At 37.0% G+C, this 26,179-nt stretch overlaps 1 protein-coding gene across 1 annotated transcript in view; it reads left to right on the plus strand.

Annotated features, from left to right (window-relative positions):
• Positions 1-26,179, plus strand: part of Gyc32E (Guanylyl cyclase at 32E) — a 53,799-nt gene that overhangs the window by 9,746 nt on the left and 17,874 nt on the right. The window contains exons 3-11 of the mRNA XM_071587937.1: positions 7,173-7,352; positions 8,802-8,919; positions 9,673-9,822; positions 10,579-10,615; positions 10,694-10,774; positions 15,229-15,313; positions 16,050-16,202; positions 19,082-19,306; positions 25,405-25,583. Coding sequence (XP_071444038.1) covers positions 7,173-7,352; positions 8,802-8,919; positions 9,673-9,822; positions 10,579-10,615; positions 10,694-10,774; positions 15,229-15,313; positions 16,050-16,202; positions 19,082-19,306; positions 25,405-25,583 — 1,208 coding nt within the window. The remainder of the gene's footprint in view (positions 1-7,172; positions 7,353-8,801; positions 8,920-9,672; positions 9,823-10,578; positions 10,616-10,693; positions 10,775-15,228; positions 15,314-16,049; positions 16,203-19,081; positions 19,307-25,404; positions 25,584-26,179) is intronic.

Below are 26,179 nucleotides of genomic sequence, written 5' to 3' on the forward strand. Positions count from 1 at the left end.
CAGTCGGAAAAAGTGAAAATCAGTCAAGGGCAAAACGTGCTCAGCGGTCCTGTACGTATATGAGCATTGCCATTTAAATGGCAGTAGATATTTTCGTTAATGTAATGCTTTTCGTTAAGCATCCCACGGAAAAATTGCAGACTGTTTGGTCACATTCGTAATTTCCTTACCTTAACCTTTATCAACATGTTCAGCGAGTCAGGAAAGAATACAATTACTGGGATGGGGCATATGAATATATCAGTCAACCTCACTCCTGGCATGACAATGACTAAAATCGATCCAGGTCATTCGAGGAGTGAAAGCTACGGCCTTGGCACTGCTTCGTATATTAAAGGAAACGCGCGGGCATCTTCACATTTATTACGTACGCGGAGTCGACCCAGGGAGAAAATAGTATGTAAATAGAATTCTATCATTCTACCAGCACATCTACTGCTCAAGACTGCCGTGAATGACTCCGCGACAGATTCTTTTATTGGAATTGGCGATATGTATGTCCAATACTTTCTTGCAAATATGGCGCCCAATTCTATCTTCCGGTTCAATACCTTTAAAGCAAGTATTTCATCAATAAATAGTGCTGTAGAATTCCAGGGAATTTTTATGAACTATTCTGAAAAGGGAAAAGGCAATCAAGCTGAATATGAAAAAAAGTAAAATGATATCACAACTTACGTTACCCTGAATAGTAAATATGGGAAACCCCTAAATTTTGCTCCAATCTTATGATATGATTTCATCAAGTTTCTATCGAAATTTCCTTCATTTTTCAGGTTTTACTAGTTACTTAATTTGTGTCACTGAGAAAAATACATTTTATTTAGATCCTTAAAAGGTTCATAATGGAGGATAAGCCGGCACACAACTTCAGTTTGTTACCTGATGATGATGTAATACATCGAAACCTGGTCGTAAAATAAAAATTTTTATCAACTGGAAAAGTGCTACGATCAGTTATTCATTATGTTCGACTTCCACCACATCACGCCAGAATAGGCTACTAAATAGGTTCATAATAGTTTTAAATTACAGTGCCACATAAAGAGTAGAGAGTTAATTTAACTTCAAATAATGAGCCATTGGTGACCACTGAGGTCTACCATGTCTGCTGGAATTAGACTTCTGCAATGCAAAAATAGACTTTGTTAAAATTTAAAAGTTGATAAACTAGTGTAAAGGGGCATAATCAGAGTAATGTGACGTGAAATTTCACCCGCGATCATATATTATTGCATTGGATTCTATAAAATTTAATTTAGTACCAGCATTAGGAACGTTTACCATAGGCATGACAGAACAGCCCGATCCAACAGTGAAAGAAAATTATCAGCGTGAAACTATCTTAAAGAACAGATCTGTAGAAGAATCCCGTTGAAAGGGCCCATAGTTACGGTTTGGTCTATGAATGTACATCTGCTCCCGTAGTATTTAACTCATGAACGAGTAAGCAAAATCCAAATTTCCATGGATTTCATGTTCAAAATATTTGGTCATCGTTTTCTTTCAAGATTTCAAGGTATCACTTTACCATTTCGTCGATGCAGTTCTAAGTGCGGTATTGCCTGTACTAAAAACGTAACAACCTGTTTATAACGGTGTTGAAAGCATTCTCCACAAAATTTAGACTCCTTTACCAACAGCTTAAATCGATGGCAACAGCCCCAAAGGACAAATCGGATCTTTTACACTGGTTAGTGTAGTTTCCAAGTTAGTGTATACATGTATTTTCATAACAGCATTATACTTGACGCTTATGAGAGCATTTTAATTTTCAAAAACAGAGACAATCTCCTAAACAGTGTCACCGGACCTATTTCATATTCCTCGCTTTTCTCCCTGTTAAATTTAAAATAGCCCTTAGTTCATTGTAAACCTACAGTCTCTTCAACGTTTGTGCTTCTCATCCCTTCTCCTTTCCCTTCCCTAAACTATCAATTCTCCGTTTTTGAGGTATTCCCTTCATCCTCTATAAAGTTTTTCCCACATCCTCAACGGCTATTTGTCTGTAGGTTGCCTTTCACTTCTCCCTACCCCACCAACGTTCGCTAAACGGTTGTGCTAAGCTTCCCCTTCACTTCCCCCCACCTTTTTGCAATGGTCATTTTCTTGATCGTGTAATTCCCCCTCCCCATCACTACATAACCTATCTTTTCAAACTCCTCTACTATCAGCTTTGTCTATTGGCTCTTGTCTCTTTCACCAACCCCCCTCCCCCCACATGTTACACTATATATTCTTCGGATTGCCCTTACCCTTTCTCACTTCGACTTTTGTTGTCGTGACGATTACCCTTCAATACGCTGAAGAGGGCTACTTTGTGGCCGAAATACGCGTATTCGTATTCACCTTTCTTTTCCCTTTCCTTTTTACCTTTTACCCCTTCTTGACTTGTGGCGTTAGCCAACTAATTTCATTTGTACTTTGTTTAGAAAGGTAAACTGTTTACGGCTATTGGATTTTTATATTCATTCAATACTACTAGCCGTAAGAGCTCAATTCTATCAATATAACAGCATCATCAGATTCAATTTACGTTCGGTATCTATGATTTGAGGAATGTTTATAGATCTTATGTGTATAAAACAATCTTAAATACTCTCCGTAAATCCGTCCTCCTCACTTATAAATGAGCATTTACAAGAGAAAACACACCATATGACCTAATTGAATTGAATAATCACCTGCGATATAATTATTTTTGCATAGTTAATAATAAGAATTTTACTTGAAATCAATCATGGTAATAAATGTACTACATCCAATCGAGTATTTGAGAATCACAATTAAATGTTTATGTCACTAACCACAAAAATTGGCCATCAGATTACTGCTGGGACTTATCCTACCGGAAACACTCAAGCAATCGACCAAACACGCGCACCGCACTTTTCGAGTAATTCAATTATCAGCCAACCCCCTTGTAAATTTTTTTTCCTTTATTATTGGTTTGAATGGCTACATTTTTATATCCGTTAATATAAATTGCAATCTTATTTCAAATTTATGGCAGCTAAACCGTTATGAGTATGACGAATTAGGAGGCAAAAAACGTATTGGCAGTTTTATTTTTCGTAAAAATATTTAATTGATTTTTGGAGAATCATTTCCATTTTTACTTCCTTGCCAATACAGTTATCCTCCTACTCCAGTTTTATGTGCAAATGTTTTCCGTTCCGCACGTGTGCTTTATCGGTCGCTGCGTTCACACCTTCAAATTGAGGACTAAGGTGCCACGAAGGAAAGGCAAAAGTGAAGAATTGCTGTGAACACCAAAGTGACCGCGTGAAAGAAGCCGTAAATATTCCGAGGGCAAGTGTTATTCAAGATCATATTCTTTAACTGCGATTTATGTTTGGATAAATGTGCCATTTATAGCAGGGCATCGAATCTTTCTGTTTTTTTTTACTCACGGTAGAATCGGGGGCACCAAACGTCCTTCCAGAATAGCGTAGCTGACAATTAAATTTATAATTTTCTTCCTCTTTTATTTATTGAGAACACGGAAATAAAGAGGGAATTACATTTTTTCGAGACTTTAATTCATTTGCTTGTTATGAACATGGCTTATTTTTACGGACCCCTTCGACGGCTCTATAAAAATATAAACCATTTTATGGGACGAGCAAGAGGATGAGACCCATTAAATTCTTCGCGGCAGGAAATGTTCACAGTAGAATAATATCTAACAAATCCATGTCAGTCTTTGAGAGTCTGATGCTATCGAGAAGTTGTAGTAAATATAATAACCTTATTCCTAACCTAGCACTGTTCTATGATGTGGTCAGTAACTTAATTTTGACTTAAAATCTCCTAAAATAAGACGTTGTGCACTTCTCGATTCATTAATAATGATTAATGTTTATGTAATGATTCATACCTCTGTTGAATATTAAAAGGTAAACTTAATTCACGATCAAGTATTCCAATTTTATTAATTGAAATGAATTTGAACGCTAAAATTTAAAAAAAGTTAATTTAAACGATTATAAGCACTCATACTTTCTGAATTGTTATTTGTGTTAAGCAATTTCTCATAAAATCATGAAAGATACGAGTATACAGATTTTAAACAAAGGCCCGAATAACAAGAATTTATAAATTGACCTCTGAAGTACCAAGAGCATATGCGCAGATGTCTAATGAACAATATAATAAATACATTTTAACCTTTCGAAAGCGTTTATAATAAGGAGCGAACTAACTTAAACTGATTAGGTACGGAGTTTTTAACCGCGATAAAATAAAAATGAGATTCAGCAAAAAGTCAATGTACCAAACACTGTCATGTCAATATTGACGCTGATGCTTCCCTGCACGCGCAGGGATATGTAGATTGGCTCATGGCGTTCTGAAATATGAGAAGGATTTTCAGGTGGGTGTGAGGCTCGGCAGCATGGGGGAGAATATCGAATTCAAATCACCTCTGGGGTGGAATCGGAGAACACCATGCGTCAGAGCCGACCGTACTGCCGCCGGAATACCACTCTCAAAGCCCCTTGCAGTTCCCGTTAGGAGGGCCCATCTGCCCATCGAATCAAAAGGGTGTTTAGATTAGGACGGAAGATGTGCGCGAATTTAATGTCGTTCTCTTCGATTCAGGGTAGTGCCGCACTAAATGGATAGGCGAAGAGAAGATAGGTGGGTGGTTAATAACATCGTTTTAGGTGATCCGTCCGCTGGATGATAGACATCCTGAGGTAATATGACCGCGAATTCCATTTAATTGCTAATTGAACTCTATTGTTTCAGTTGAGCACTATTATATTTTACCAATTCATTTAAATCCGTCATTCGTGAAAGTGAATAAGTCCAGACATACTGTAGTAGAAAAATAATGGTAGCATATTAATTGCTCTGATTCTCTCCCTGTTTATTCTGAAGCCTCCTTTTTACACAAAAGTATAAACAGTTGACTCAGGGAAGTCTGATTTAAAAAGCTTAACGATAATGCGTTAACTTAAAGAGAAGAGAAGTTTTCACCACAATCTCAGCTTCATTTATTATTATAACGTTTATAATTTAATTTCCATATTATTAAAACCAAAAACGTAGTAACTTGAAGAATATATGGTTAAAATTATGTTTAATTTGGATGAATAAAATTGGTAACTCATGTTGTAACGAATAAATGACGTCAAACATCTGAATCGTAGACATTGAAAGCATCAAACTCAAAAAAAATAGAGAAGAACGAAAAATAAGTTAAGCTAATTCAATAAAAGCCTCATGGGTGGAAAATCGGAGCTAAATGCGCGTTATTCATGTTTACGTTTAGCTCGTACACATCTCAATGGATAGGGCTTCGAAGTCAAAGTTTCCAAACTTTCTATACATAAATTCGGCGAATTCATACCTTTTCATCAATCAGAAACACCGAACAATGGCGGTGACAACCCAAATGGGGCGCTCATGTCTCCTTTTCTCCCACACAAATAAGGAGTCGCTTCTTTTAAGGTTTCTCCTGGCTGGAAATTTTCTTCTTATTTCACTCTTTTCTAAATATGAAGCGCAGAGTAATGAATTTCCAAGGAATGCGCTCCAGTGGCCGTTTCTATTACCAATTCCTAATGTAAATAAAATATCCTCAAATCATTTCTTCTGAGAAGTATTTGTGTCAAAATGTAGAATGTAATGAAAACCCTTAGAAAGCAAAACGCCCCAAAGAGAGGCAAATAGATAGGAGTGTTTAGGTGAAGGCGAAGTGAGGAAAACGAACTCCTGTCAGCGCGTAGGAGGTCGTAGGACGTCATCGAGGAAGGAAAAAAGAAAAAATATTTTGGAGAACATACGGCTGCCTCAAACTATCCTCAAGAGCAATAATCTGGATCGAATATTTAACTAAGAGAGTGAACAATGAGATTGTTTCAATGTTTTTAACTTTATTGAAAAACCTCTATAAATAAACCATGACATGCCGTGTTTTAACGTTTAAACTTTTTCGATTCGCAGAACTCCGAATAAGAATTATACTTGTATATTTATAGATAAAGAAAGGCAAGTGGAAGGCTGCGCGATAAAAGTTATGGGTTTATAACCCAACTTTGGAAATTGCAAAACGATTTTTTAACAAAAAACTATGTTTATTATTGGCTTAAAAAGGGTCTAGTATCGTGAGCAGTAACTTATGAAGCACCTCTGATTGTTTGTTGATTACGAGATTTCCCTTAGCTCACGGATAAGTATTCTTCATTATTGGCTGCACATAGGACATGTTAGTAAATATTGGAGTGCATACTCAAATATAAAAGAAAATGTTACAGTGATGAAGAAGAAGTGGTGAGTTGTAGTTTTCCAAAGACGCTGATTTTTTAAATACTGAAACGAATGCAAAAATGTATAACATGTTTTAAGCAGAAAGGAAGAAAACTTAGGTATTGTAAAAAAACTATAATCAAACGTAGATAAAATTATCTGTGTGAGAAGTTATAGTTCATTAAACTGCGTGAACTAAAGACGTATATGGATACCCAAAATGAATACAAATAATTATTCGCTACAAATTCATTGATTTATTTTGAAGGCATTTTGAATTTTAATAGATAAAGTTATGGGAAATTTTAGGGAAATTGATCCAACTATTTATCAGCTATACTGTTAATTATATTTTTTCAACAAAAAATTCAATTCAATTTGTTGAATTTCCTCAATTTATTTACGAGCTTAACAAATGAGAACAAGTATGTAAGCATGAAAGAAATATTAGTGGAAGTATTTAAAGAATCGAGTGCATAGTAAGGTCAATATTCTTTTCCAGAATACTTTTATATAAATCTATGATAAATTCTTGACCCATAATTCCGTAATATGCACTGTCAGTATCCACATTTTGTTTAATTTCGATGCCGGAAACACACAAAAGATGGGGTTCCAAGGTTGTGACCATTATTTTTAAAAATGTTGAATAAAACATAAATATGTTCTCTACGTCAGAGAGAGAGAGAGAGTTTCCGGCATTTGACTCTGAAAGGACTGTCGCACAAATTTTATTCTAATTTTCAATTAGTTTTTAAGTTAAACAAAATAATGTCTTTTAATAATTGTTGTGAAACATACACACTACCATTCTCTTCAAATGCTCGCCAAAATATTAGGCATTTTCCGTTCCTAATGCCCTCATAGGAGTGTGTAAATTATTAATGCTTGTACGTCTATCGAATTTTCCTCCCCAGAAATGCACCGACAAAAGCGTATCGGACAAGAGGCTTTACTATACCTTTTCCAGAACTCTACCGCCGTCCTCTAAAGTATCCAAGTCTGTTGTGGCTCTTCTAAGGACGTTTAATTGGAAAAAATTTGTCATGGTGGTCGGCAGTGAGCCCACGTGGATCCAGGTGAAAGAAGCGATCTCCGTAAGTATTTCTAAGTGCCCCACGTTGAACGGAATTTGATTGCTTTCATGCATCTCATTTTTAAAATAGGACTTAATTGATTATTGCTCTTGCCTCAAAATTCATCTTTACTGGGAACCTTTATCCTCAGGTGGTATTCCAGAACCCGGATGCTCCTTCCTAATTCATTTACATATGAACTTCATAATAATTTAACACTTTTATGGCAAACCTTTACTCAAACTAAAGTTATGTCCCTTCATTTTCCTTCTTGATTGAAGGAGTCAGGCTTTTCCTTGAAATTTAACTTTATTGTAGTATTATATATTCAGTAAAGATACTCAAGAACCCAAAATGCTTCTTAAAACATTACATCCTATTTTTTGGCCATTACCACATTCTATGATAAGCTTTGACCTTTCGTTTTGACTTTATTATTTAATTTATCAATTGTCTTTTCAGTTTTTAGATGTCTAAAGCAAGTGGACTATATATTTAAAATATTCACATTATATAACTTCATCGTTTAATTTTTGCACTGAATTAAAGCTATTTCTTTGAAAATAAAAGAAGATGATGCTTTTATGAACGCTTTAACCCACTACTTGTGGAATAGCCTTTATTGCATGGAATCTTTTATAAAAATAATGTAAATAAAAAGTGTCCTTTGAAGACATTCCAACAGCTAAAATTTGATTAGTGAGGAATATATACAATGAGATATCTCTTTTATTTACACTATTTAACTTTCAATATATTTCGGGCGATTCGCATCCATTTATCGGTGTGAAACTCTATATTAACGTACCATTTGTCACTGTTATTAGTATGCACTGGTTATTTACCGTGACATTTACCAATTTATCGTTGACATAAGAACTAGCAATCATACCATCGTGTATTTTTACTTCGTGTTTTGAAATGGCTCGCAAAGTGAAACATCAAGTTTAAGAATTAAATTTCATCCACCTCAATAATTGGCCTATCAAATTAGTGAACAATTTTTAAGTGATTTCTCAATCAGAAATTGTAGCATTTCTTGCTTAGGCCTTACCTTCCAATTGATCGTCATCGTCAGACCAGAGTGGGTTTTTTTTAATTTTGTAAAATCGACTTTGCTGAAATCTCTCCTGAAATATTTTATTGGTATTTTTGAGGAAAGAAGCTAAAGATTGTGATACAGAGTTATATTTTATCACCTGGCCTTCAATTATTCTGCTTACTATGAAAGCTGTTGAGCCACGACGGTTTCGGTCTAAATATTTAAAATTATCATTTACGCTTCATCAGTTAGAGTCACAACAAAGCATTCGTAATCAGAAGAAGTGTAAACCAAGGTCTATGCAAAAAATGTGGTCATTATTAAAGCATTTACATTGTTTAATTTTTCGGGGAAGACATTATTTCATGTTCTTTAGAAAATAATATAATTTTCTTATTAACAAATTCAGTTATTATCTACATTTCTAGGATCTATCGAAACTCTATAGACTGCAAATAATTGACATTTGCCAGTTTTCGGACTACATTCCGAATAAGTTTGGTGAAATGGATCACATTGTCTCCAAAACCTACCAGCGAACTCGAGGTTAGTAGAACTTCATTTTAGCTATAGTAACATGCTTTTTCATGGATAAAACTTTAACAAGGGCCTCTAAGCCACGGTCAGTGAAGGAAAATTATCTCAACACTTTAGAAAAAATGATAAAGTTACGGTAACTCATAACGAACGGTACCACGATACAGAACGGTAACACTGTTAAGTTTTGACTAGGTATTCGATTCAAATACCCCAGATGTTATTTTAATGAAGAGCCAGTTCACTCATTTTCCCTTGGCCTGTCTAAAATATGTATTTCATTATCTATGTGAGTGAAAATGATGAATTGGAAATTGCTTTCATAGCTAATTTCTAAAATTCTTCCCAAATCAAAATGATTTCTAAAATTTTTGTACTAAATTTAACATATTTTAAACCAGACGCAGTATAACAAATGATCACAAAAGATTCTTAGGTTTCCGCGGCGTTGAACTGCTTGTCTCTTCATTTCCGGGTTCTCCTTCCGCGTCAGTTTCCTTCGGGTGGCGACAGTTTCGCTGGCCATCCTGCCTGCGTCTTCAGGTGGAACACCTTCGACCTAAAGACGCAGGCAGGATGGCCCGCGAAACAATCGTCACCCGAAGACAACCAACGTGGATGGAAAACCTGGAAATGAAGAGAGAAGCAATTACAAAAGATTTTTACTAGTAATTATAATTTCAAGTAAAATGTTTCAGTCCAATAAACTGTGCCTGCAAACTATATCACGGTATGATTTCATTCATTGCTTTTTCATTTTAGTGTACGTTTTCATAGGCGAACACATAGCACTCGTGGATTTTGTCAAGTGCCTTCACAGGAGAAGACTTTTGGACAAAGGGGAGTACGTCATCATCTCTGTTGATGATGAGATTTACGACCCGAAAAGAAAGTTGAAGATCTTGGAGCGGGGTAAGTTTCTCATTTATCATCTTGTCTTGTCGTTAGTGTCATCGTGTGCCCTTTTGCTATATTGACACCGACCAGGGAGCGAAATCTTCCTAAAAGTCTGGTTTCAATCCTTCGTCAACCTGGGTGAAGTTGCGGGAACATTTTTAATACACTAAACAATTATGAAATAAAATTACTTCAAAGTTTCAATTTTTTGTAGAAAAAACCAAGAAATATTTACATTGTACTCTCATTAAAAACCTCTATTTATGACTCAATCTAATGACTTCTACTGTAGGAAGAGAAAATATGAGTGTGTAGTCAGCACGAAAATAGGAAGTGTAACGAGATGCATGACGTGTTGCTAGAAAATTAATTGACCGCTTTCGCTACGGTGCCGCACCGCCACGGCGAATTTGGCAATGCCATTAAGGATAATTTACTCCGCGGAAGTTCTAAAAAATTCTACGTAATAAGGGCTCTAATTTAAAGGAAATATTATTTATGTCTTATGCAATACATAATAGAGGTTTATCTTTAAATGACATTACCTAACGTTATGGACAACTATTATGCTTTCAAAATTTTATTTCGCAAGAATTCATGTTACGCCTAATAAACAAATAAAAATGAACGAAAGTAATCATTCGATAGATATACGAGATATTCGTAAATCAAATATTCGTTATCGTATACAATATCGTAAATTCGATACTCGTATTGTTAGACTCATTTAGAAACGGAACTGAAATTATGTCTTTTATTTTTCTTTTCCAGATTACTTGGACCCATTTCTCAGAGACGCCGAAATGAAGCAACGTGTACCCGTCAGCTACGACTCGAAGAGCAACAACAGGTTCATTAAAAGGCCAATGTATTCACTCAATGGCAGTGAACTCTATTTGACGGACATCATGGGATTCCGCTCAGTTCTCAAGCTGACGCCTTCACATCCACGCGACCCGGATTACGAGTAAGGCTAATTCGGCTGCATAACCTCTCAGGATTCTTATTCGAGTTGACAGATCGGGGATTGCTTCTCATACTAATGTGGTGGCACGGTGACTGTCCTTCATAGCGTTTATAATTTTCATATTCAGGGGTTCGCAGGTTTAGAACTCGGAGTAGCTGCATAACCATGTTTCAATTTTGTTACAAATGTTTATTTAAAACAGTAAAAGGAGCCGCAAGTTCCTTGTAGCGAATCGTACAAATTGACGGCTGAAAATATGCACCTCCCGAATTAGGGGCATGAGAATATCATCAGCACGGAAAGTACACCATCACTTCCAGGAGCACTGTTTTGGAGTTTTGATACTCAATGTATTACCAATTAAGGTCAAATTATTGTAGTCGGTTCGGCGTGTAAGGAAAACAATCATATTTTTAAAAATCCTCAAATTCCTTTTTAAAATCCACTCTGAATAATATGCAGAATCATCGTATCTTTACTGCAGTTCTGAGGAGCCATAAATCTTTAAAAAATCATCCAATAAGTCAAAAGTTATTTTTCAATATGTTCTGTAACTCATCTGAGTGCGAAGCTGGAAGAAAATAGTTCAAACGCTGTTTCTTATTGAATAGCCTTTAAATATTCTTTAGCCTATTTGCTATCTATCACTGTGCAAAATAAATGCAAGAAATTGAAAACTAAGCTTATTTGTGAGCTTTCTGTAATTAAAAAAAATATGTATATATTTTTAATAACCCGATATGATCCATAATAAAGGTAAAAAAAACTTCTTTTATAGCACAAGAAATGCGCGAATAATGGTTGCTTTAGGTGCAATAGTCGATGCATATTTTATTGTTAATAACTGCTGGTTCCTATTTTCAGTGTTTCACGTCGAAGAATATTACGAGATTTCGGACACGTGAAAGCTTCATAAACATTTTGAATAAGTTCACTGGTATTTATGTTTTTGAAATCTGAAAAACACAGGTAGAATGCTCTCGGTTCAAGATTTCTTTTGAGTCCCGGTATGGTTTATTTTTTCTGTTCACAGGGATATGACATTTTTCACGTAAATGATTTTTAAAATTTACAAACAGATTTTTTCAATTGATCAGCAAATCTTAAAATGAAATTACCGTTTAATATCTAATGCACAAACTAAACAATTTTATCAGATTAATAGCGCAATAATTTTATCTCCAAATCGATTTTGAAAATAAGATTTATAATAATAATAAAACATTTTTACTGGGGTGAGATTGAGACGAAATAATACCTTCTTCCACACACCCCTTATGAGCGATTTGAATTACTTGATATAATTCAAGCCGGTTCTTATCTTCCAAACGTTTAATTTTAACGCAGCTTAATTGAGTTTTTATTAATGTGACCAGCTTGCTCATTAGACAATCGCTGTAATTTACTTTTCCCTGCTAATTTAGATCAAAGAGCTACAAATCCATTTTATCAGCGAAGTTTATGAGGAATGCGTTGATGGCCTTTTTATTATAGAGATGTGTAAAATATTCATCGGTATGACGAGATATTTATATGTGAATGTGCCTTCAAAGTTGTAAACCATTTCTAGTGTGTTTAGTTTTTTGCTGATCAGTCCTAAGTGAATAAGTCAATTAGATAAGAATAGGTTATAATCCAAGTATAAATGCAACAATATTAAGAGTATTTTTGGTATCAATGGCCTCCGAAAAATATGCATCAGTGTTAACAAGAGGAGTGATACAGGGGATTACAGTAGCCCTAGGGATTTTCAGCGTACACTTGGAGGGAATCAAAAAAAGAGCCATGGGAACAACTGGGGATAGGAATAAATGCCGGGGGGGAATCATAACACCGCGGTTTGAGGATGAACGAGCCTTAATTAGCAGGCCAGCCACGGGGTTGTAATTGCGGAATGCGTTATATGATCACTGTAAAAGGTACAGGTATGTGATGAGAATAAATTTAAATAAAACAAGGTTATGAGGTATGTAAGAATCAGTAACGCTAAGTTAAGCATTGGAGGACTAAACTAGAGCAGGCAAAACAGCTAATCTACCTATCTTGAAATAGTTTCAGACCAAAAAGGTCGTGGTAGTTGGGGAGTAAGAAATCGACGAATTTCTCTAGGAAAAGATGCTTTCACAAGGAGGACACAGTTGATGACAGGGATATTGAGTAAGGATATTGGGGGAAGATTGGTGAAAACATGACATGAAGCGTGATTTCGCATGGCGCGGAAACTTGGTCGTGGAATCAAGATGATAGACATGCATGGGAGACTACTGAGATTTGTTTATAGAGAAGGATGAAAAAGGTAAAATGATCGGAAAGAAATACAAACGAAGAAGTTCAAGGAATGGTAGGGGAGGGGAAGGGGAGAAATTCTAAGAAGGCAGGAATTGTGAATGCAGAGTATTTTAAATGGGGATGGAATGTTGAAGAATGTAATATAAGGGAGAACGTTAAGTAGGAGAGGTATGGGGAGGATTTTATCGTAGTTTGGGATATCAGATTGGGTATTGTCAGGCTAAGAAATGTCGGGGCATTAAGTTTGTGTCCTTCCAGCATCAAATATAAACAGTATATTACCAAATTATTATCGTAGTAAAAATTCGTGTACTCACTACCTATGATAAAATATTTTTGCAAATTTTATATAAAGGCATAGTTTACGTTCATATGTTCAACGTTTCATTTGTTACGAGCAATATGCCAATGTTCTGAAAAAATAGTGCAATCATAACACGAGAGCCAGGAATAGTGTAGTAGACTCGTTCAATATGTGTTCTACAAACTTAAAAGCGATGTGTATAAAAATACATGATAAACTTCCACAACATATCAAGAGAAGAATAGCACTTCCTTACTTAGAAGAGCAATTCTCAATTCCTGACGCACAATTTTTTTATTAAATGAATGACTTTATGCATTTTATATTTTATGGTTCGTCTTATGCCTACGCTTTCACGCAAGATCGTAAAAGTATTATAAAACTCATAAACTCGGGGGACAGAGGGGGAGAAATTCCTCATCACGTTTTCCCTAAATGAAGCCTTGGAATACGGGTACATTTATTCCTTGACCAGGTAGCTTTGGGCAATAGGAATAAATGAAAATTTCGAACAATGGATTCTTTAATAGTATTTATCCTAAACCATACCTTTGAAGACTGAAAGAATAGAACCTTTACCATTATCTACACGCTGTTTTGTTATACATTCGGCAGTTCCCCTTAGTTCCTTAGCGAAGAAGCCATATTAAAATATTAATTCCAATATAGCGTATTCGACGTAGCACTCACATCACATCTGGCGAATTGTGAGAGTAAAGACGTCTATACGAGTATGATGACGGCTTACGAGAATGTCATTCACTGAACTTCGTAAATAAGTTGAAATCAGTAAAAAAAGACGCAATATAAAAACAAAAAAACCTTTGGGTCATTCATTGGCACATTTTACGTTTCTGCATACGTATGTGAATTTAAGTAGCGGAAAAGTTTGAATAGATATTTATAAAAATACTTCAAAAAAAATATGTTAGCTTATTGGTCCCCAGTAACATTCCTATCTGATTTCTTGGTAATTGATATTCTATTTTTTATGATTTTTCATATATTTAAAGCAGTTTCAATACGCTCTCAAAAAGTATTGGCGCAATTTTCACCGTAAATACCATTTACAACTGAGTAATTTGCAGCAGGTAGATAACCCGATAGATTCAAAGAAATTTTTTAATGAAAAAATAATGTCACAAGGGTACTACATCTTAATGAAATGGTTGACTGAAGAATATATTCAACCGTAAACACAATTTTGAATGATAAGGCTTCGCAAAAGGAAATCCATAGTCCTATTCTTTGATAATAATTGCGCCAGAATCTGTAGCGAACTTTCGGTAGATTGTCGAAACGTGATTCCCTAGATGACTTTTACCATCTAGGAAATTCATAAATTTTCATTTTCATTCATATCCTCAATCATAAATTAGCTCCTAGAAGTTCATTGCATGGTAATACCTGTAGGCATCTACGCCCCGTGACCCTGAAAATACGTATACATTTATATAGGAGTTCAATGCGCGTGACCTTTGCTCCGGATGATCAGTGTCAATAGCTCCGTCTATGGTTCATTTTGCCTTTGCCTTCTTTCCTCAAGGTGATGTTCGGTTCTCCTTTCATTATTTCATTCAGTGTTATTGGTCTAACAGTACACGTATCACAATACTAGTGGCATATATTTTTAAAAGCCTCGCAGTACTACATTTCTCTTATTATTATTGTAAAAGAAGGCAACCAATTGTAAAATATTTTGATCGGTCTGTGAAAATATTTCTAAATCCCTAGAAATTCTAAAGCTCTTCTTACCCTTTAAAGACCCCTTTTCTCTTACCACCCACCAAACATCACCCTGTAAATATTTTTCATTGGGAATAATTTTTTTTAATTCCTAATAATATTTTCTTTATTTCAGGCAATTCTGTGAAAAGATAAAGACTTTCTCAGTTAGGTCACCTTTTTGTGTGCCTTATCATCACACCATCTTTGAAACCTTAACGGTATGTAACATCATTTTTATAATATGTAAAAGTTACATATTTTGCTTTGCATAAACATAGGTATAATTTTAATATAATAATCTTCATTTCATGGCACATTGTATTCATATTTGACCTTCAATGTTTTCAGAGAATACTAGTCCAATACAAATTAGTCCACTGAGAATTCGTAGATATATTCTTTTTATTTAGTTAAAATTTATTTTAACATTCGGCATTGCAAATGTGTGCACAAATTGATATATCTCAGGGAAACTACTGCCATTAGAAGCACAAAACATGTATGAATTTTAGACAAGCATACATTAGTTAGTAAGTATATGAGCAAGAAGCCAATCACATCGGCTTTAATAATGCTTGTTTGATGGTCAGATGTGCCTCCATACCACCAAATTAAATCCTTGCTTGTGAATCCTTTCCTTATCTGATTTCTGGAAAGTAAATACACTATATGAAACTTTCAATTGGGTTGAAATTAAGACTCGCTAATTTACATAGATTTGTGCCATGCGTCATCCAGGTGTGTGAAGTGATCATAACGCAGAAGCTGCATTTGAGAGGTCTTAAAGCAAAGTGGAGACTACATGACACCGTTTTCCTATCAAATTATATTTGTTTTTCTAATTAAATATCATGTAACATTATTAACAATTTTTTGTGCCAGTCTGTAATTCACTCGTATTACAAGTCTGTGAATTTTTAACCATGCTACTTTCTCTATCGTTGAGTAATTTAGGTCCCAATAGGAGCTGCACATCTCTATGATGCTGTCATGATATATGCTAGAGCTTTGTCTGAAGTTCTTCAGAATGGAGATGATCCACGTAATGGTTCAGCCATCCTGGAGAGAATAAAAAATCGATCATACCACTCTGTTCAGGGATATGATGTAAGCTGTCATTTTTTTATTGTTATGATATTTTGCCATTTGGACATCATATATGAACTGAAATAATATTTTAATTTTTTATTCATCGTATAATTTTTGTCCATCAAAACAATTTTATAAATGGTACATGTAATTGTACTTCAATCGGGCCCTCGAGGGCCTCTTCCCCAGAGATACCCACGCTCTAGACCCTCCATACCCACCACCCCATCCCGCTAGACGAGGAGACGGACTCTGCAAGCCACGTGGTTAGCCTTTCTTCCAAACCCCTTAGCCCAAATCTGACTTCCCTTTTGAACAAGGGCCTCTCTTTCATCCCCACCCCCAGAGTAAACCACGTGACAATCCTATTGCATTTCTGCCGGAATCTCCGGTGGAAGGCATTTTGGGATTCCCAACACTCCAGCAAGTTTTCAGACCCCTTCACAACGCCTAGCATAAATTCAAGCCGGCTTCTGCCCAAGAACCCAATCCTCTCCCCCCAAATCATCCAATTGAAATTTTTATAAACCTTCTCCTGCCAGAATTTCCAACCCGTATTTCCTCAAGTCCTTAAATCCTCGACCCAACCTGTCTCCTACCGAATCCACTGGACTAAGAAGGCTAATTAAGGATCCTAATACAACTCTCGGATACGTCTGCATACCGGCAAATCCCTGAAGATCCAAACCTCGCACTTACAAAAGAACTAATTGAATTTCTCGTGGCCAACGGGCCAAATGAGTGTCTATCTCCTTCAGACCTGTCCCACCCCTCCCCTTCCCACCCACCCACCCCTCATTTCTATATCCCTCCAAATATTCCCAAACCTGGGAATCCCGGTCGGCCGATTTTATCCTCCCGTCACTCCCCAACCGAAAGAATTTCTGCATTCGTAGGCCACTATCTCCAACCGATAGTCCATTCCCTACTGTCACACACCAAGATTCTTACCATTTCCTGGAAAGGCTAAAATCTACCTCCCTCCCTGTAGATACCGATATTACTATGGCCACTATAGATGCAACATCCCTGTACACATTGATTTCCCACTCAGAAGGTCTCTCCACTCTCAAACATTACCTCTCCCAACGCCCTGAGCCACACATACCCAGCACAGATTTTCTCCTTAGTCTTTCCGAGTTTATCCTCACCCGCAACTCCTTTTCCTTTAACGATAAATTCTTCTTGCAAATCAAGGGCTGTACCATGGGCAGCAGATTCAGCCCTTCCTATGCAAACCTCTTTCTTGTTCTCACAGAGAAAAAATTCCTATTAAAACAACTCCTGAAATCTATTGTGGCTCAGATACATCGATGATATCTTCCTTCTCTGGCCACATGGTACCGATTCCCTGAAAACTTTCATTTCCGACCTCAATTCTTCGTCCTCTGTCTCCTTCAATTTTACGGTTTCCTCCTCCCAAATCACCTTCCTGGATGTATACGTAACATTAATAGACCAAATATTTCACACTTCTGTACATATAAAACCTGCTAATAAACAACAATTCTTGCATTATGATAGTTGCCACCCACATCACACCGAAAGCTCCATTCCTTATTCTCTGTCCATATGAGGACAAAGAATTTGCAATGACCCTGACTCCCTTGATAATTTCCTTTCAAATCTACACTGTTCCCTCCTCAAACGAGGTTATCCCGAATCCCTTCTGAACAAAATGATCCGAAAACATGCCTACACTCCTAAACCTTCCTCCGTCCCGGGACCCAACCCTCTTTCAAATTACACCACATACTTCCCGGGCTTAGAATCTCTGCGATTAATCATAAAAGATCTCTACCCTATCCTCAAAAATCATAATGCCACCGCCAACCTTTTTCCCAAATGTCCCTCTGTTACTTTCAAACGCCCCGCCAACTTATCAGATCTTCTCAAATCAATTAATTCACTCCTTACATCTCCACCCCGTCCCAAAACCACCTCCATGCCATGCAATAAACCTAGATGCAAAACATGTCCTAATCCCAAAACCAAAATTCCATCCCTTTCCCTCTCACTTTTAAACTCTCTCCCACCAATTCCCTAGTCTACTTGAACATCTAGCAATGTAGCTTACCTGCTGAAGTGCCAACTTTGCCCTGCCTTTTGTATTAGACAGTGTATCACACCCCTCAACATTAGAATCAATAGCTACAGGGCTTCCTACAAGAATTCTTCCCTGATTGGCATGCTTCCAATCTCCAAACACGCCTACGAACACAACACTCCCTTTGATAAATGCTATAGTGTATCCATCTTAGCATCCCTACCACCCTCTGACCCTCCACTGAGACTCAAAACAATAGAGCAGGCCTTCATCTGGCTCCTAGCTTCTTGGAATTGCCCAGGCATTAATATTAGACTTTAATTAACCTGATCTGCACATATTTTTATCCCCCCTCCACCCCCAACACCTTCCATATTATCCCCGCACTTCTAAAAACCTCCCAACTCTTCCCCACCCAAGTGTTCTCCTCGCAAACCTTTCCTCACCTTCCCCTTCTATTCAGCGCTTCAAGCCCACTGCCTTTATTTTCCTCAGTTCTGTCCTTCTCTTCCTTGAGAAAGGTGGCTGGGACCACTGAAAATTCAAACCTTGAGAGTTTATTTTCTTTTTTTGTGTGTTTTTGTGTTTTTGTCTTTGTCTACTAGTGCTAACTTCATATGCATTATTATTCATAATATGTATATATATATATATATATATATATATTGTTTTTTATATGTTAATGTATATAAAACAAATGCTATTTAGCAGAGAAAGAGTTAATTGAAGATCCAAAATGTTGATCAAGAAGGAAAAACCTTTGATGCATTCAAGTCCCTTATGGTAAATGTAAATGTTTTCAATATTATTTATGCTATCTGTAAAGTATGGCTAACTCTGAGTTTAATAGGTGTTCATTGATGAAAATGGTGATGCAGAAGGCAACTATTCAGTAGTCGCTCTTCTTGATGATGATCAGATGAATGGTAGTCTACGCATGAGTATGCAGCCCGTGGGTTATTTTCAATATGCCATGGCTGATGACAACGACCACAATTCAAGTCAAGATGATGTATCTGACATAAATGGAAAGGAACTTGATTTTATATTATCTCGCCCAACAAATAGCCTTCCAGTAAGTATTCACTCTATTGTATATCCACATATTTACAGTTAAAGAGAGAGTTATGTCTCAATATTTTTATTTATTTTTAAACTTTAGTCTGACGAGTAGAGATAACTTCCAAAATTCACACAAATTTTGAGGGCGAAATCATATCAAATGTAAAACACAATATTTTATTCTAAAAAATGTCAAATTTAAATTTTTTACAACTAAGAGCAGTGACTTAATTTTGCACGTCTTAATGGCTTTAAAAATTCCATTTTCATTCCTCTTACTCTGAATAATACCTGTTTCCAAGCAGAGCAACATTACATATATATATATATGGATGATTTCGTCGACGTAACACGGAAGTGCCGCATAGTGAATTGGACAGCAACAAACAATATTTTTTTAAGGTAATCTACCGGTTAAGGTAGGTTTTTGGATGGACACAACTACCAAACAAATATTTTATTACTGACAAATTCCAAAGAAACTGCGGGAGATGCCGCAACAGTAACTTTTAACGGAGTCATCCGCTAATGTGCATTTCAATGCAACAATTTCAGAGTGCAAAAATCACTCGCCCCGACCGGGACCCGAACCCAGACCCCCCAACATCCGGCCGAGCGCTCCAGCCACTCAAGCCACCGAGGCGTCCTCCCAAACTCTAAAAGCCCCAAAATTTCAGAGTCTAAGAGGACGCCTCGGTAGCCCAAGTGGCAAAAGCACCCGACCGGACACTGAGGGATCCGGGCTCGAGTCCCAATCAAGGCGAACGACCTCCACACTCCGAAACTGTTGCATTGATATTTTATTACTCCTTACAAAACACAAAATCCATCATCCTACTCTATATCAGGTCCCTCTTCATCTCTGAGTACTTTCTTCCTCCCTTCATCCCGTCCAACATCCCTATCCTGTTCCTTCCCTTTCCTGTTTTGCCCAACATTCTACCCTCTATCACAGTCTTCAACATCCCACTGCCGGTCAACACCCCCTTCATCCACTTTTCCTGCCTCCATAGGATTGCTCCCAACAAACCCTCTCTTCGCCCACCATACCAAGTACTTCCTCATTTGTTTTCTTCTCTGTCCATTTCACCATCTCCATTCTTCTCCACACCCACATTTCAAAAGCCTCCAATCTACGTCTATCCTCCTGCTTCAATGACCACGTTTCCGCACCGTACATAGCTACGCTCCATATCAAAGTTTTTACGAGTCTTTTCTTAACATCCTTACTCAACCTCCCTGTCATCAACTCCCTCCTCCTTGTGAAAGCCTCTTTGCCTAGCGCAATTCTTCTCCTTACGCCCCTACTACTTTGACCGTGTTGGTCCAAAACACTACCGGGATACGTAAACTGTTCTACCTGCTCTAGTTTTTGCCCTCCTATTCTAATGTTAATCTTAGCCTTTTTCTTTCTAGAAAATCGCATAACCTGTGTTTTATCAATATTGATTCTCATCCCATACCTGTCGCACTGAATTTCCAATTCACTCAGCAATGCTTGCAGCCCCTTGGCTGACTGACAAACTAAAGCTTGGTCATCAGTAAACCTAACTGATTTTACGAATTCCCCGCCCACTTTCATTCCTACCTCCAGTTCTTCCCATGCCTCTTTGATCATTTCCTCTGCATACAGGTTGAACAGCAACGGCGATAATGGGCAACCCTGCCTTACACCCCTTCCTAGCACTGCCCATCCTGACTCCCCGTTTCCCACCCGCACCTGAGCAGTCTGAGACATGTACAGGTTGCGGATTAGCCTCCTTTCCCTCCAATCTATTCCTATTTTCTGCAATATACTCATTAGTTTTTCCCAATTCACTCTGTCAAACGCTTTTTCGAAATCTACGAAACAGGCAAATACCTCCTGGTTGTGTCGTATATTCCTCTCGATTAATAATCTCATTACTGCAATGGCATCACGCGTACCTCTCCCCTTCCTAAACCCAAACTGATCATCCCCTAAGTAATCATTTGCCCTACTCTCTATCCTTTTGTTAATGGTCCTGAGAACAACTTTAGCTGCGTGGGATATCAAACTAATTGTCCTACAGTCCTCACATGACGTGGCCTTCACCTTTTTCGGAATAGGAATTAAAACTGATCTCACAAAGTCTTCCGGCCAGATTCCCTCCTCATAAATACTACGGATCAGCCCATATAGCCTCTTCCTCCCACATTTTCCTAAGCATTTTAAAAGTTCCACGGGAATGTTATCTACCCCCACGGCCTTATTTAGTTTCATCTCCCTTAATGCCCTTTCTATCTCATTGTCTAGTATGCCTGGACCTAAGCTGTCTTCCTCTACGTCATATTCTTTTTCAACATCTAACTTTGTTGGTCTGAGTTCTTTACTATACAGTTTTTCTATATACTCCTTCCATCTCTCTTGGATCTTTCCTGCGTCAACTATTACCTTACCCGCCTTATCTCTAACTGTTAGCATACTATAGCTCTTCCTTTCTTACTTCCCGATAACGATTTAACTTTGCTGTACAGCGCACCGATTTCACCCTTCCTCTGCAGACTTTCCATATCCTCGCACTGCGTCTTCCACCATGCTTCTTTTGCTTTATTTGTTGCCCGCCTCAATTTATTGTTCAATTCTTTGTATTTCATTTTGCCTGATTCTGTATTTATATTCTTCCATTTTCGCCGCTCATCCATCTTTGTGATCATCTCATCCGTGATCCATGGTTTCCTAGTCCTTTTAGCGTTAACGGTTCCAATAGTATCTTTTGCGGCATTAGACAACCCTTTCTTGATCATTTCCCATTTTTCTTCGATAGTACTAAGCCCTTTACCATCCTCCATGATTTTCTCTACCACCTGTTTGTATTCCTTCCTTTTCAACCCATTTAATGCTTCTACATTCCATTTTCTAACTCGCCGCCCCTGCCTTATCTTTTTGAAACGTACGCTACATTTCATAACAACTAAATTGTGGTCTGAGTCCGCATCCACTCCCGGGAAGCTGTGGGAATTTAACACACTGTTCCTAAACCTGTGTCTCACTAGGATATAATCTAGCTGATATCTTCCTGAGTCACCTGGCATTTTCCATGTATACCTGCGTCTTTTGTGGTGTCTAAACCAAGTGTTGGTGATGACTAACCCCTGTCTCCTGCAGAACTCAACTGCTTTCTCCCCACGGTCATTCCTCGTGCCTAAACCGTAGTCCCCCACCTCATCACCATCTCTTCCTTCACCTACCGTCGCATTCCAATCCCCCATCACTATCAAATGTTTCCCTGCAGGAACACACGCGATCATGTCCTCTAACTGATCGTATATCCTATCGACCTCTTCTTCCATATGGTTGCTCGGTGGCATGTATACCTGAATAATAACTAAGTTCGTCGGTTCTGCTTTAATCTCCACTAGTAGTATTCTATCCGTTACCTGCTCTATGTTGACTACGCTTCTTCATACCTCTTCATTTAATACTATGGCAACCCCTCGTTGGCTCTCGTCCCCACCGCTGTATATTATTCTATACTTATCACTCCAGTAATCCCCGCTATCTTTCCATCTCACCTCGCATAGACCTAAAATGTCTATACTTCCCCTTTCCATCTCTCGCTTAACATTCTCCAATTTCCCTGTCCTCATCATTGTCCTAACATTCCACGTTCCTATTCTAACTAATTTGGTCTTCTTCTCCTGCGTCTTCTGTCCTGCTGCTGCTGGTTTTACCTTGCAAGGGTTTCGTGGGATGACGACCGCGGAAGCCTTGCCTCCCCCGCTGCCGGGCACGACACACGGCCGATTGGGCCGAGCCCCGTGGTTGCCAGGACTCAAAATATCTCTATTGTCCATCATATTTTTCTTGGGAATGATAATTGAGGTGGTTTCCCGTTTCCCCAGCACAGCTCTAGGGGTCATCGGAACGCACAAGCCCTTCCACCACGTCAAGAACAAACAATATAGACACACATAAAAAGATCACTCGCGTGTTATTTCTTAATCATTTTGAGGGAATTCTGCTCCGTCTTCATTGGAAGATAGAGAAGTCATAATCATTATTACTTCTCTATCTTCCGATGAAGACGGAGCAGAATTCCATCGAAATGATCAAGAAATAACGTGTGAGTGATCTTTTTATGTGTGTCTATGTTGTTTGTTGCTGTCCAATTCATTATATATATATATATATATATATATATATATATATATATATATATATATATATATATATATATATATAAAAACACAGATGTAGATTTTTAGAATATAGAGACACAAAGAAAGGACACTCACAATTTGTTATTTTACGTTTCGACAGCACGGCTGTCGTCTGAAGACGACAGCCGTGCTGTCGAAACGTAAAATAACAAATTGTGAGTGTCCTTTCTTTGTGTCTCTATATTCTAAAAATCTACATCTGTGTTTTTATATATTTGTGTGTCGCCGATGAGCGTTCCATTTCGAAGATATTTTATATATATATATATATATATATATATATATATATATATATATATATATATATATATATATATATATATATATATATATATATATTTTTTTTAAGCATTGTGTAATATATAGTTTTAAATAATTCTGAGCCAGACTGCCTCCTTATCTGCTTGATGTCCTTGAAAGAGCAAGTTAAACTGAAGTTTCACTGAGAAAGTGTTCTAAAACGTGGCTGGTAATTACATGTTGTTGGATTCAGGATACTCTCTTATTTGTATATAACCCAACTTCTAACACTCTCATATGCTAGTAACATATTTACAGGTCTAAACATTTGGAGCACATCAGGAACTTTTATCTTTTGGATAAAACAGTTTCAGGCATCACTCGGTGGAAAATCTTCAAACTGAACTTGAAATTAAACCACTTGGGGAAAAGACAAATGGCTTAATTTCAGGTTCAATTTTATCTTTGGACTGGAACAATAACAGAGATTTCCCAGTCATCTGAAAATTCATTCTATTACGAACTCATTTTAATACATTTCATAAAAATGATGCATAAAAACAGAGCAAATAAAAAATTACAGGGGGTGTAAATATGGTTGATGAGTTAAGTAAGGTAGAAAGTGATTGCTCTGACATAAATACTGCGGTCTTAAATTACAATGAGAGTGTAAATTTTGCTACTATTGAAGAATTTTTTTAATGATTCCCTGATTCATTGATGTATTTAAAAGGAAGGCACCAATATTCCAGAGTGTGGGAGCCCTCAAAAAGCAAGTGTATGCTTCTCTGGCCATTCTCTTAAAAAAATATCCTGGATCTCACAAAGCTGTAAGCAGAATTTTGAAGTGACAATGTTGGAGAAAGTTTTGCTCCATACAATGTCTAAGGAGTCAACTCTTCCATAGCGGCTGTTTATTTTCTTCTCACATAAAATTAATATAAATAAAAATGCAAATAAATTGTCTTTATATCCTAACTTATTTTCTTTTTATCATCGGTGGCATTCTAGTTGCACATAATCCCAATTCTTCACATTCATAAATAAAGGTCAACAAATCAAAAGTCAAAATGACTGTGACCTACACAATTTCTGCTGCTCATCTTGGGTCCCATTCAATACATTTCTTCTTTCTCTTGATCCTTTCCATTTTTACATATAATAATGATACAATATTATTTCACATCCATTCTGATGTGTAAGCATAGGGAAGCAAGCAATTTTTGTCCTCTGGCACCTCTTGGAAACCATGAGTAGCTTACAATCAATTATCTTCCAAAACATTACACAGAGGCTTAAGATGCATTTATGTGACCCCATTTTGAATAGTGAAAGGTCAAAAGAAAGAGCATCCAGATCAAAGAGTGAAAACTGAAGGGCTGAGAAGGAAATGCTTCAACAATTTGCAAAATATGTTTTCTGGCTTTTTTCAAATCTTACAGCTCAATGTTTGAGGTACTGCAACCTAATTTTGACCTTGTTCTTTGAAATAATCTAAATATTTAAGCCTCTCTTTGACTTGAATGTTACCTTTCTTACCTATAGATATTTTTTAAATAATAACGATTTTATTCTGTTATTTTTTACATGTTGATATTCGCATAAATTGTGCATAACATTGTGAATCTCCAATCATCGTCACTCCAAGTTAAACCTTTGTGCTAGTATAATTATTATTATTTTTTGCAGACGTTCAGATACTATGACGAAAATCGCCCAATTCAATGGGTTGGAGGCAAAATTCCTAAATTTGAACCAACCTGTGGATTCCAAGGAGAGAAATGCATTTATCGAGCTGACTGGAAAGTTACCACCATTTTACCATTATCTGCCTCACTATTAGTTGTGGCATGCATTTTTGCAGTTAGGTAAGTGGATAATATGACAGTATTTAAGAATAATAACACCTATGCATTTAAATGTTATAGCATATAGTAGCTCTTCAGCAGACTATGTCTTGCAGAATCATTGGTTTGATTTTAATTTCACGATCCTACTTCCATACAATGCACTCAATGACTTGCCCAATCACATCAGGTGCCAATCTTCTTTGGGCATGGATCTTGTTCGATTTATATGTAATTAATCAAGTTAGGGTAAATTTTTGATGGACTCTGGTAATGCACAATAATGTACTCATAGCCTCTAACTAATATAACCTAAAATAATCCTTACTTCTCCACTCAACTACTTACTAACTAACTACCACTCAATCTTTAGCTCAGTTTATTTTCCACCTCCCTTCATTTGATTCAACATGCGTATGTATTCTTTTCTTCCCTCTACCTTAATTTCTTAGAATTCCCCCATCTACATGTATTACCATCTTCAGCGTCCCATTGCCCCTCAGTATCTCTAGAATTATATCTCATTATATCACCTATCCACTTGTCCTGACTTCTTTGAATTTCTCACAATAGCCTTCCCTCTTCCAAAACCATTCTTCTTTTTTTTCCTTTCTATC

The sequence above is a fragment of the Hetaerina americana genome, unplaced genomic scaffold (genome assembly GCF_022747635.1).
Source record: "Hetaerina americana unplaced genomic scaffold, ioHetAmer1.1.p SCAF_3, whole genome shotgun sequence".
In the NCBI taxonomy this organism is placed as follows: Eukaryota; Metazoa; Arthropoda; class Insecta; order Odonata; family Calopterygidae; genus Hetaerina; species Hetaerina americana.